General features: G+C 55.0%; 2 protein-coding genes across 2 annotated transcripts; both read left to right on the top strand.

Annotated features, from left to right (window-relative positions):
• Positions 1-603: 603 nt before the first annotated feature.
• N656DRAFT_800948 (ketoacyl-synt-domain-containing protein) lies at positions 604-7,336 on the top strand (the record flags this gene model as incomplete). The annotated part of the gene is made up of 4 exons (XM_064818061.1): positions 604-899; positions 998-1,289; positions 1,342-7,233; positions 7,292-7,336. 4 exons carry the CDS (start codon positions 604-606, stop codon positions 7,334-7,336), a joined length of 6,525 nt encoding a protein of 2,174 aa, XP_064667005.1.
• Positions 7,337-7,496: 160 nt separating this feature from the next.
• N656DRAFT_338834 (uncharacterized protein) lies at positions 7,497-8,303 on the top strand. The gene has a single exon (XM_064809297.1). The coding sequence runs from the start codon at positions 7,657-7,659 to the stop codon at positions 8,128-8,130; it is 474 nt and encodes a 157-aa protein (XP_064667004.1). The 5' UTR covers positions 7,497-7,656; the 3' UTR covers positions 8,131-8,303.
• The last annotated feature ends 4,698 nt before the right edge of the window (positions 8,304-13,001 follow it).

Here is a 13,001-nt window from a genome sequence, read left to right as displayed (position 1 = left end):
ATACGATGCGGATTCCTGGCGTCGTGCCGGCTGTGTTCTGGCTCTGCACCTTACCATTCCAAGGCCCTTGCTTGGAGTTCTCCGCTAACATTGACATGGCACCTCCGTCACGCCAAACCCTTGCCTTGTCCCAGCCGCCTTTCCATGTCGCCGTACTGTACCAGCCCTCTGTTATGGATACCCCCCGGAAACGGAAGTTCCAAGATTACCTATGAGTCTTCGGTCACCGAAGGCTGATGGGACCGGGGACTGGGGGCTTATCCTACCGGCAAAAACGATGTTGCTGTGGATGATGCAGGCGGTTCGTTGCTACACTCCCCCCCTTCCTCCACCCCTTGGAGCCGTAGGTACGTACAGTACCTTCGTCCGTGTTAGCTTCACATGGCAGGCCATGGACCTGCCAGGGCTGCTGTCTATCCTAGGCGCTGAGCAGTTAGTTGCCTTGCCGGGGGGTTTGTCAGGTTGATCCGTATAAGACTGTTGACACCGCGCTGCCCACATACCCGTCTCCTAGCTTTGTTTTATGGAGCCCATCATTAGACAACTCCAGCGCCGTCATCATCGTAAACGACCTCCAAGACACCAAGACGGTTGAACTCCAACATGGACGGCAAACAAGACGCCTTTCTCCTCTTCGGAGACCAGTCACTTGATACCCACGGCTTCTTGGCCCAGTTCTTCCGTCAGGGGCAACCTGGCATCCTCGCAAAAGCCTTCTTGGACCAAGTCGGATACGCATTGAGGAAGGAGGTTGAGCGGTTACCCAAACTCGAGCGGTCAAGACTTCCTGTCTTCAGGACACTACAACAACTAAACGAGAGATACTATGGTCAAAGGCTTAAGCATCCCGGTGTTGACGGCGCCTTGTTGTGCACAGCTCAGCTCGCACATTATATAGAGTGAGTTACAGCATTTGCCTTCCCGAAGCTCCCTGTGTCAGCGCTTGGACGTTGCCCCATGCAATTTGAGCTCAGTTCTAACCAACTCGTGTGCGTAGCCATGCCGAAAAACACTGCGAGGATATCACTAGCCACGATTCGACTCTCCTCGTGGGTCTCTGCTCCGGCCTCTTCGCGGCCTCAGCTATAGCTTCGTCACCCTCGCTATCGACCCTTGTCCCAATCGGCGTTCAGGTGGTGCTTCTGGCGTTCAGGACAGGGTCATACGTCCAGGCCCTCGGCGAGAGGTTATGCCCAGCATCTGACAAGTCAGAAAGCTGGACATACATATTTCCAGGCCTCAACCATGAGGACACTGTTTCTGCACTAGACGAGTTCCACGAAGCAACGGTGAGCATCAAAACAAATTCTTCATGTAAAGCGGGCTGCTGACGTCCTTTAGGGCATTCCGAGAACAAGTCGTGCCTACGTCAGTGCGGTGGCTGCAAGTAATATCGCCATCTCAGGGCCACCCAGCACCCTCAATGCGCTGGTCAGCAAGGGCGTTCTGCCGACTAAGCCGACAGCGATCCCGGTCTATGGCCCCTATCATGCCGCCCATTTGCATGCGTCCGTCGACCTTGACAAGATTCTGCGGCTCAACGATCCAGAAGTGGTTGATGCTTTCTACTGCGCGAAACCCCGATCATCCGTCATGTCTTGCTCTACAGGGGAGTGGTTCTCTGCTACCGATACGCCATCGCTCATAAAATCAGTCGTTTATGAAATCCTAAACGACACATTAATGTTTGGCAAGATATTGGACAGCTGCCTTGAGCGCGCCCGCCGGTTTGAGGCGAAGACCTGTCTCATCTTGCCTCTCGGACCGACACAAAATGCCGCCACGCTTGCGAATCTGCTTAGATCGCAAACCGACCTGGAAGTCATCCTCCGGGAACCTCCGGCAGTATCGCCCGAGAGCATCGCGTCTAGTATCGGGAACCACGGCTCCAGCGGGAAGTGCAAGCTTGCCATTGTTGGCTACGCGGGGCGCTTCCCCGACGCTGCCAGTGCTGAGAAGCTTTGGGAGCTGTTGGCCAAGGGTCTTGACGTCCACCGCGTCGTCCCGCCCGATCGGTTCAATGTCGACACGCACTATGACCCGACCGGCAAGGCCATCAACACAAGTCACACGCCGTACGGGTGCTGGATCGAGCAGCCCGGTTTGTTCGATCCGCGATTCTTCAACATGTCGCCGCGTGAAGCGTATCAGACAGACCCGATGCAGCGCATGGCCCTAACGACGGCATACGAAGCGCTCGAGATGTCTGGGTACGTTCCAAACAGGACCCCGTCTACGCGGCTGGATCGCATTGGTACGTTCTACGGTCAGACCTCGGATGATTGGCGCGAGATCAATGCTGCTCAGGAGGTGGACACGTACTTCATCACCGGTGGTGTCCGTGCTTTCGGGCCGGGCCGGATCAACTACCACTTCGGCTTCAGCGGGCCGAGCCTCAACATCGACACGGCCTGCTCTTCCAGTGCCGCCGCTATGAATGTTGCATGCTCAGCACTCTGGGCCCGAGATTGCGACACGGCAATTGTCGGTGGCCTGTCCTGCATGACGAACCCCGATATCTTCTCTGGCCTCAGCAGAGGGCAGTTCTTGTCCAAAAAGGGCCCTTGCGCGACCTTTGACAACGAGGCTGATGGCTACTGCCGCGGTGACGGATGCGCCTCCGTTGTCGTAAAGCGTTTGGAGGATGCCGAGGCCGACCAAGACAGGATCCTTGCTGTTATCCTGGGCACCGCCACCAATCACTCGGCCGATGCCATCTCAATCACACATCCTCACGGTCCGACGCAGTCTGCATTGTCAAGTGCTATTCTTGACGAGGCTGGCGTCGACCCACTTGATGTCGATTACGTAGAGATGCACGGCACCGGCACACAAGCCGGAGATGGAACAGAGATGGTTTCAGTAACCAACATTTTCGCCCCGGCTGACCGTAAGAGACCTGCCGACAGGCCGCTCTACCTCGGCGCAGTGAAAGCGAATATCGGCCACGGCGAGGCCGCTTCTGGCATCAGTGCGCTCGTCAAGGTTCTCTTGATGCTTCAGAAGAACGCCATTCCGCCACATGTCGGCATCAAAAAAGGGTCGGTCATCAACAAGACTTTCCCCAAGGATCTTTCGGAGCGGAACGTCAACATTGCTTTCCACATGACTCCTTTCAAGAGGAAGGACGGCAAGCCAAGGCGCGTTTTCATCAACAACTTCAGCGCCGCCGGCGGCAACACAGGCCTTCTTCTCGAAGATGCTCCCGTCCACGGTCCTGCCAGCCCTGATCCTCGTAGCCACCATATAATCACGGTGACGGGCAAGTCAAAAGCCGCTATGATCCGCAACGCCGAGAATCTGGTCTCCTGGATGCAGCAGCACCCCGACACACCGCTGTCGCACGTGAGCTACTCAACAACGGCGAGAAAGATCCAGCACTACTGGCGCATGAACGTGTCCGGTAGTGATTTGGCTGAGGCGCAGAACGCTATCGCTGCCCGTCTCAAGGAGAACTTTGTCCCCGTTCTCCCTGAGCAGCCCAAGGTAGCCTTCATGTTCACTGGTCAGGGATCTCACTACGCCGCCCTCGGAAAGGAGTTTTACGAGCAGTACACGGTATTCCGGGAGAATATTGAGGAATTTAATGTCGTTGCCCAGATCCACGGTCTGCCTTCGTTTCTTCCTTTGATTGACGGCAGCGAGCCCGACGTCTCCAAGCTGTCGCCTGTTGTGGTCCAGCTGGGTCTTGCCTGCTTTGAAATGGCGCTTGCGCGTCTATGGCAATCTTGGGGTATCAAGCCTGCCGTTGTCCTGGGCCACAGCCTGGGAGAGTATGCTGCCCTCGAAGTCGCCGGTGTCTTGTCGGCCAGCGATGCCATCTACCTGGTTGGCAAGCGTGCTCAGCTCCTCGTTGAGAAGTGCACGGCTGGAACCCATGCTATGCTGGCCGTCCAAGGCTCTGTCGAGACGGTGACTGGCGCTCTTGGCCCACGGGGTGCCGGCGTCAACGTTGCCTGCATCAACGGCCCCCGCGAGACTGTGCTCAGCGGAGAAGCCGGCGAGATGGGTGAGATTGCACAGCTGCTTACTGGCGCTGGCTTCAAGTGCACCCAGCTTCGCGTGCCCTTTGCTTTCCACTCGGCCCAGGTGGAACCCATCCTGGACGACTTTGAGAAACTGGCAGGTGGCGTTCAATTCAAGGCGGCCAAGGTGCCCATCATCTCGCCTCTCCTTGGCAAGTTGGTCGAGAGCGAGCCCATTAACCCTGCTTACCTTCGCAACCACGCGCGCGAGGCCGTCAACTTCCTTGGCGGGCTCATCTCTGCCCAGCAGTCAGGCACTATCGATGAGAAGACGGTCTGGCTTGAGGTTGGCCCACACCCCGTCTGTGCCGGTATGGTCAAGGCTGCCTTTGGTGTCGCCACGGTGGCCGTCCCCACTCTCCGCCGCAACGAGGCATGCTACAAGACTGTCACCAGCAGCCTGTGCACTCTGCACACCGCGGGCCTGAACATCGACTTCAACGAGTACCATCGCGACTTCAGTGACTCGGTGCGCCTGCTTGACCTGCCCAGCTACTCGTTCGATGAGAAGAACTACTGGCTGCAGTACACGGGCGATTGGTGCCTGACCAAGAACCGTGTCCCCGCGGCGAGTGCCAAGGCCATTGAGCCGGCCAAGCCCAAGCTGGCGACGACAACGGTGCAAAAGGTCATCAGGGAGGAAGTCAAAGGCGACGTCGCCATCGTCGAGATTGAGTCGGAGCTTCACGAACCAAAGCTCCGCAACCTTGTCTCCGGCCATCTTGTCAACGGCGCCCCGTTGTGCCCGTCTTCCCTGTATGGCGACATGGCCATGACCGTCTGCAACTACGCCTACAAGCTTCTGCGGCCTGAAGCGGAGAAAGTTGGCTGCAATGTTGCAAACATGGACGTACCCAAGACGCTCATCTTTGACGATGCGGCAAGCAGCCACATTCTGCGGTTAACTGTCACGGCCAATGTAAAGCTTGGGTATGCCGACCTCGTCTTCCATACGGGCGAAGGTGCCAAAAAGACGGAACACGCATTCTGCAAGGTCTACTATGGCAATGTCGACGATTGGCAGAGCGAGTTCGACCGTGTCGCCTACCTGATCAAGTCCCGTATCGACGCTCTCAAGGAGGCTGAGCAGCGCGGCACCGCTTCCAAGATTGGCAGAGGCCTGGCCTACAAGCTCTTCGCCGCCCTGGTCGACTACAACCCGCGGTATCGTGGCATGGAAGAGGTCATCTTGGACAGCAGCACCTGCGAGGCCACAGCCAAGATTCGCTTCCAGACCAAGGAGGAAGACGGCACGTTCTTCTTCAGTCCGTACCACATCGATAGCTCCTGCCACATCTCCGGTTTCATTATCAATGGCACGGATGCGGTTGATTCCCGCGAGCAAGTCTTCATCTCCCACGGCTGGGGCTCCTTGAGGTTCACCGAGATCCCCGACCCCAAGAAGGAGTACCGCAGCTACATCCGCATGCAACCTGTCAAGGGCAGCAAGGTGATGGCTGGCGATGCGTACGTCTTTGACGGTGACAAAATCATCGGGATGTGCGGTGACCTCAAGTTCGCGTCCATTCCCCGTAAGGTGCTCAACATGCTGCTGCCTCCACGTGGCGCGGCCGCTGCTGCCACCGCAGTGGGTGCTGCCACCCGGCCCGCCACCACTGTGAAACCCGCTGCCCAGGCTCCGCCTCCCAAGAGGACTGACAAGACAGACAAGGGAGTTACGCCTGCCAACATCTCCAAGGTCAACCAGAAGTTGAAGAGCGTTGTTTCTGAGATCATGGACATCCTTGCCAAGGAGGTGGGCTGCAGCCACGATGAGCTCGCCGACAACATTGCTTTCACGGACCTGGGTGTTGATTCGCTCATGTCCCTGACCGTCAGCGGCCGGATTCGTGAGGAGTTGGATTTAGACATCCACTCGCACGCATTCGTCGACTACCCCACCATTGGCGCCTTCAAGGGTTACCTCTCGCAGTACGAAAAACCCGGCCTCAAGGAGGACCTCTCTTCTCACGACTCGGGTGTGTCGTCCGATGATGAGTCGCCCGAGATCGAGTCCGACTCCAACGTGACGACCCCTCTCGACGAGAGCGAGACTGGCTCGATTAAGGGCGACGGTCCACTCAAGAACGAGTCTGGCGGCTCCAATTCCGAGTTGCAGGACATCGTCCGCAATACCATCGCAGCTGAGATGGGTGTGGAAGTGGATGAGATCATGGCAGCACCTGACCTGGCCAACCTTGGCATGGACTCGCTGATGAGCCTCTCCATCCTCGGCACACTCCGTGAAAAGACGGGCCTGACAATTCCTGCGGACCTTTTCGTCACCAACCCGTCCCTGAAGGATGTGGAGCGTGCTTTGGGCATCAGCGAGCGTCCCAAGCCGCCCGCAGCCCCTAAACAAGCTTCGAAGCCACAGGCACCCCCGGTTCCCAAGCATCCCAGGATCGGCATTGAGGAGCCTTGCCCGCCCAAGCCGCCGAGGCCAACGAGCCTCGTCGACGCGTACCCGCATCGCAAGGCCTCATCGGTTCTTCTGTCCGGCAGCCACCGCACGGCCAAAAAGCATCTGTTCATGATTCCTGACGGAAGCGGTTCGGCCACGTCCTACACCGAGATTTCCGATGTCGGCGGCGAGTGGGCCGTTTGGGGTCTCTTCTCCCCCTTCATGAAGACGCCCGAAGAGTACAATTGCGGTGTGTACGGCATGGCAGCCAAGTTCATCGATGAGATGAAACGGCGCCAGCCGCAGGGTCCGTACTCGGTGGCTGGCTGGAGCGCCGGAGGCGTCATTGCCTATGAGATTGTGTACCAGCTCACCAAGGCCGGCGAGGAGGTTGAGAACCTCGTCATCATTGATGCCCCCTGCCCCGTCACGATTGAGCCCCTGCCTCAAGGCCTCCACGCCTGGTTTGCCTCGATCGGGCTGCTTGGCGACGGAGACGACAAGAAGATCCCGCCGTGGCTGCTCCCTCACTTTGCCGCCTCGGTGACGGCGCTGAGCAACTACGACGCCGAGCCGATCCCCAAGGACAAGTGCCCCAACGTCATGACCATCTGGTGCGAGGACGGCGTGTGCAAGAACCCCGAAGACCCCCGGCCCGAGCCGTACCCCAAGGGCCACGCCCTCTTCTTGCTCGACAACCGGTCTGACTTTGGCCCGAACCGCTGGGACGAGTACCTGGACGTCAGCAAGATGCAGTTCAGGCACATGCCTGGCAATCACTTTTCCATGATGCATGATGAATATGTATGTCTTCTCCCCCTTTCAATATTTGAGACTTGATTCTAACATGCGACTTCAACAGGCCAAGCAACTCGGCGGCTTCATCCGCGAAGCCCTCCTCCAATAGGGATTTGACAGGACAGGAAGTGTGACCACAGAGACCCTCGTCGGTAGTAGTAGTAGTTCTGCTGCTGCTGCTCGGATGGTGGTTAAGAACCCTGCATCATCTCCCGCCCAGCGTGGCATCACTCTTGCTCCTGCTACGGCTGCTGCCATTACGGTGGAGGTGAAGGCTCCTCCATTTTGTCCCTCCCAACGTACAAGTAGCAGCAGTAGCAGCACTGCCACGGTGGTAAGGAATCCTGCATCTTTCTCAACTACAACTTCTTCTGTTGGCCGACAGAGGAAACGACAATCACATGCAATGGTGGCAATTTACCTGTTGGCATGCTTCCTGTTCTCGTGGTTCTGGATTTTACTCTGGCTTTGGACGCGCACGCGCATGACGTTCGTCGGGACATCGGGGTTATTATTATGGATTATGCCTTGGCCGGCTTTGAGCGAATGCTTTTGGCCGTGGTTTTGACAATGGATGGATGGATGGATGGATGGGGAGTTGGGGAAATTGCCTCTCGTCTTCTTTTTGATCTCCACCCAACCTTCTGTCCCTCGTTCGATTTCTTTCATTTGTCACTCTGTCGTGCTTCAAACCGTTTGGGGAAGTCTGGTTTCAAGTCTACTACTATTGTACTTGCTGGCTTTTCTGGGGTTGCGCTGAGTGGCTGTTCTAATGCTTTCTTCATGACCTGGGTTGAGATGATTTTGGAACCCAGGTGTCTTTTTTTACCTCTTGGGACTTGCTATGGGGTTTACAGGATCATGGGTTTTGCTGTTTCTCTGCTCTTCTTGTGCGGCTTATAATGATAGTGATTTGGTCGTTTTCAGCATGCGTGTTTTGGGTCTCGGTTCTCAGTTTGGAATGAAGATAGACTGCTTGCTTTTAGTTTTGAACTTTGTCTGCTTATTGTTGCTTGACTGCCCTTGCGTTGATTATGTTGTTGCTGCTGCTATGAGTTATCATTGTCACTGTCATTGCTATGCACCGTCCGCATGCTCTGTTATTGTGTTTGCCCAACATCACCATGCCACTTCCATAGCTAAGCTATCCATTGGCATGGTGTATTGATGTATGTACTATCCATAGTACCGCTGCCTATCGTTCAGAAGTCATAGAGAATAACAAGCACTATAGACACGTACATACACGATGCTGAACCGCCTAACTGTCCGTCAACATGGAGCTCATCCCCTCCCAAGTGATGCCCACTTTCCTCTTCCTTTTCCCCCCCGGGTAATCGTAAGTGGCAACTCACTAGCATCTACATTCCCCAATTTACTTACTACTTGTGGTGTGCACACCAACATATCATATCCCGGTAGTATCATACCTAAACTGTCGTCGACTCCAGGTTTCCCCTCATTGTTTCAGCCCTGCCATCTGCTGAGGTGTGGTCTGCTGACCACCATCTTCTTTCTCATGGCAAGACCCGTCGTGAAGCAACAGCAAAAGTCCGTCACGGGTCCGGCACCCGGCCGTTTTCTCATCTTGTATATAAAACAAATCGTAGTAATGTCTACTAATATCAACCAACTAGGAGCTCTAAACGTCCAGTTGATGTTTAACAGAGTTTGGAGGCGAAGTGCCTACCCTACCTGCCTACCCACCTGGAGGTACCTTAACGGCCAGCATACGTACGTACGTAATCCAATCCAATCCAATCCAATCCAATCCAATCCAATCCCAGAACTCTACGAGTTTGGCAAGTGCTATAGTAAGAAACACTCGGTGTTGAAGTTGGTCCGGGGGCGCGGGGTCATCCATAATACATGGCCATGCTTGCGCCAACGACATATGATAGGTACCTATGTACGCAAACGCGCGCCACGCGCATGCCCAAAGTCAAACACACGATCCATGATGCATATGAGATGATGCTGCCTGCCGAGAAAAAGCCGTTTATGGTTTCTGGTGGCGGTGGCGCGACTGGCTGGTGTGCAAGATATGAACTAGTAATTGGTCTCGGTTTGAACCGATTTGGGGGTGGTGGTCAGCAAGATCACTGCATATGATCTAAGTTGTTCAGGTCCGAGTCCAATCTTTTATGTAGGTAGTCAGCGCAGTAAACTTCACGCAGAGTCCGATCCGAATTCCGAAGTTCGCCCCGGTATATCTTTTTGGCTGTCTTACTTACTGACCGGACGTCGGCCACGCTGGCAGGTTGCCCAACCAACTGCCGGTGTTGGTGCCGGACGGATGGCAACCTACCGAGGAGGATGGATGGATTGTCGACAGTAGAGTGCTTACCACCTGGTGGGGATGGTGGTTGTGGTGAGGTGGGGGTAGTGAAGTAGTGATGGTGAGCTCCATGCCTACTCGCAGCAGTAGTACCACTGCTCAGGGTTCTGTGCGGTCCAACTGCCGAGTGAGAACCATGTTCAGTCCAGTCCCGTGGATCCCAGTAGGCTAATTCTGAACGGGAAACCAGGTATAATCGCACGAGTCAGAGATGGATGGCGACGGGGACGACTGTTGGTGCCTCTAAACAGTATGATATGAGAGTTTACCCCTAACCAGTCCCGTTGCGGACTCGGAATGGTGTCATCAGGCCTACTACTCGGGACCGATGGCGTGGGCATACAGACTGCCCCTTGTTTATATCGGTTTTGGAGTTGAGCCTTGGACTCGACTTCGCTGCATGCAATTGGGTCGCGAGTTGAGGAGCCTTGCGACTCGAAAGTGGTGAGAGAATGGGGATGGTCTCGTCAGCCCCCGTTACTAGTAGTACTTACCTACTCGGTTCAGGAGTGTGACTTGAGTAAGGAGCGTTTATGGGTGCCCGCGGCTTAGAACCGGGGAGAAGAGCCGTATAGTACTCGTGGCTGGCCCATCTAGAGGCTGCTTGGTGACTTGTAGATACTTGGTATACACCATCTTCCTCTCTCACACACACATCCCGCTGGCCCAACAAGTGTATGCGCAGTACACGCTGTTGTTGGATGGGTTCGTCCTGGTGGAATCGCTCTGTTGGGCTTACTGTACTGTACTTACATGCGCTCTGCATCTCAGCCCCCTCTCCTCCCTTTGCTCCTATCTTGCCCTGCCACAGATCTGTCGAATCATACGTACGGCTACTCAGTACGCAATACTAGAAAGTACTCAGCTGATCTAGTAGGTACTAGGTATTACTCTGTCCCCACGCAAAGCCATTGTTCCACAGCATTTCGTCTCGAGAGGCGATGTTGGGCGCCACGCGTGCATGCAAAACGACGAGGAGTGGCTACCTTACCACTCCCCTTGATTGCCTTGCGAGGGTCAAGGTTTCTCGGCCGTTTCACAACGGGCTACTCCGTAGAGAAAGACAGGCAAGAACAAGACATATCTATACATAAGGCAAGCAAGTCCGGAATGCTTACGCGTCCAGCCCGAAGCACGAAGAAATGCCGGGAGCTTGTAAGATTGCACGGGCATCTCCGGTCTCATGTGAGTACTGTATCGTTTCCCTCGACGTGACAATGGCTGCTAACGAGAAGTCAAGCCTTGAGCAGTTCAGAGGCTGGGGGTGATGGTGATGTCTGGGGCAGCAGATGACGTGCCTGCTACCCTGCTACCCTGGCATCCCCGAACCCAATCGACTGGTTAACACATGGCTGACGATCTGTGCATTGCAGTATCTATCTTCCGGCGTGGTATTGTACTGTTGACCCCTGACGGGAGCTCGGGGCAATTCATGCTGTCCCACGCTTGCTCAGGTCGGCCTGCTTCGACGATCAGATACACAGCACCACGGGAGTGAGAGGAAAAGAGGGAAGCACACGGATGCAAGGGCGGCCAAGGGGGCCTCTCGTGCTTATTCATGCTCGGTGTTATCCCCATCGTCGACATCAGTCCCTTTTTCACATGCCCGTCCCTTCCATCCTGAACCTCGTTTCTCTTCACAGGCTTCAAGTCGGTACGCTACGTCAGCCTGCGCACGGGTGAACAACGCCTGTTCTTCACTCTTCTTCCCTTCCAGTTCCGCCATGAAGCACAGCAATCCGTATGCTTCTCGCCAACCCGACAAAAGAAGGGTTCATCCCTGCTGTCCGTGTCACGCAGTACCGTGGTTATATAGCACCGAGTACCCCTTCGGTGGTCTCAGCCGCAATGATTTGTTTGCCACATTTGGTGAGACGCCAGAAAATAGGAAGCATAACAGCCTCTGGTTTCACGACATGCGGGCTGAGGGATGGGAAAGGGAGTCAGAGGTCATAGGATGAATGTCTCGGCGAGCCAACAGCCTGAGCGAGACTGTGTGAGGGTGGAAGCAGAAAACCCAGAATCACACCTAGGAAAGCTAATACTGGCTGTTGATCTTGCATGGACCATTCCAATGTGTCGCAGAGAGCATCGAATGACTCCCGCCCGGATCGCAGTTCCACAAACTCAGGAGTCAGAGAACCTGCACAAGCGCTCGCCCAGTCTGGCCATCAGGAGCGTACGACCCGAGAAAACGGGATCCAGCTTCCCTCTTCCACCGCTTCCCCGCCGCGTGCGACCATACTAGTATCAGACCAATCCACCCACTTTTCTCCCTTCGGGCTCATCTTCACCTATCTTCCATGCTGTGTCGATGGATCTCAAAGTGTTGTACAGCACTACTGAACAACACCCATCGCACCCATTGCGTGAAGGTCATGGCTTGCAATTCCCCGCGGAGTACAAGCATCTTCCTAGCATCCTCCTGGCATCCTCTTCAGTCAATAACAGCCTTGCCAACAGAATATGAAAGATAGTGGGAATGCTGTGGAGCGGACGACTGCATCGTCGTCAGCTTCTGCCTCATCTGAACTGAAGGAGGCAACCCGTGACACACAAACAGTTGAGAGAGGAACAGAAGGAGAGAAAAAAATATGCAGACAAAAGACAGTTCAGATTTCGAAATGTTGCGGAGACACGACACTCGGTCCCCTAAAGTTCCCCGAGTCTCCTTGTTTTTCCCACCAATGGCCCATTCGTGCTTCAGCAGCCCCCCTGATTCCCCTTTCTTCAGGGGTAGCCCAATGCTTACTCACCCAGCGCCCGCTTTTCCTGGTTTGGTTTGTTTATGTTTGTTTCCAAGGCTCAGGGGTGAAATGAGAGCTACCCACAGAACACAACTCATGAAAACATAAAAGGGCCCGTGAGAGAGGATAAAAAAAAAAAAAAAAAAAAAAAAAAAAAGGTACCAGCGCACACACGATCAGTAATCGATAACTGGTTTTCCTGTGAGGAACGCAGCAGTGCGACAGGAAAGCGCCCTGAAGCCCAGTCAATGTGCGCGTGCATTTTCTGCAAGAAAGGAGGAACCCGCTAGGGCAACCCAGAATCTTTTCCCTTCCAGACTGCTTGTGGAGGCAGCAGCATAAAACCAGACGGTGTGCGTGTTGGCCTCGCAGGCGAAAACGAAGCAAGAGAGCCCACATGAAAAAGCTGGACCAAGGAGCATATCAAGTGACTGACATGTGGCGGCTTTAGATGCAGCCCGTGCGCCATTAGTTTACTTCCCCTTCCAAATTTGCAGTGAGCTTTTCTTCTTTGGACTCGCGGTCAGAAGTTGCAGGGGGCCATCGACGGGGGGTAGGAAAAGGGTAATCAGAACGGCTGGCCAAAGTCTTTTCTCGTGGTAGCTGTTCGTAACTGGGTTCTGGCGCCTAATCTTCAACCCGTTGTTGCCTGACATTTTCTTGGGGCGTGTCCTGGATTCCCCGGAGAA

This window comes from Canariomyces notabilis (genome assembly GCF_033297395.1).
Source record: "Canariomyces notabilis strain CBS 508.74 unplaced genomic scaffold N656scaffold_25, whole genome shotgun sequence".
Classification (NCBI taxonomy): Eukaryota; Fungi; Ascomycota; class Sordariomycetes; order Sordariales; family Chaetomiaceae; genus Canariomyces; species Canariomyces notabilis.
This window is presented reverse-complemented; position numbering and strand designations above follow the sequence as displayed.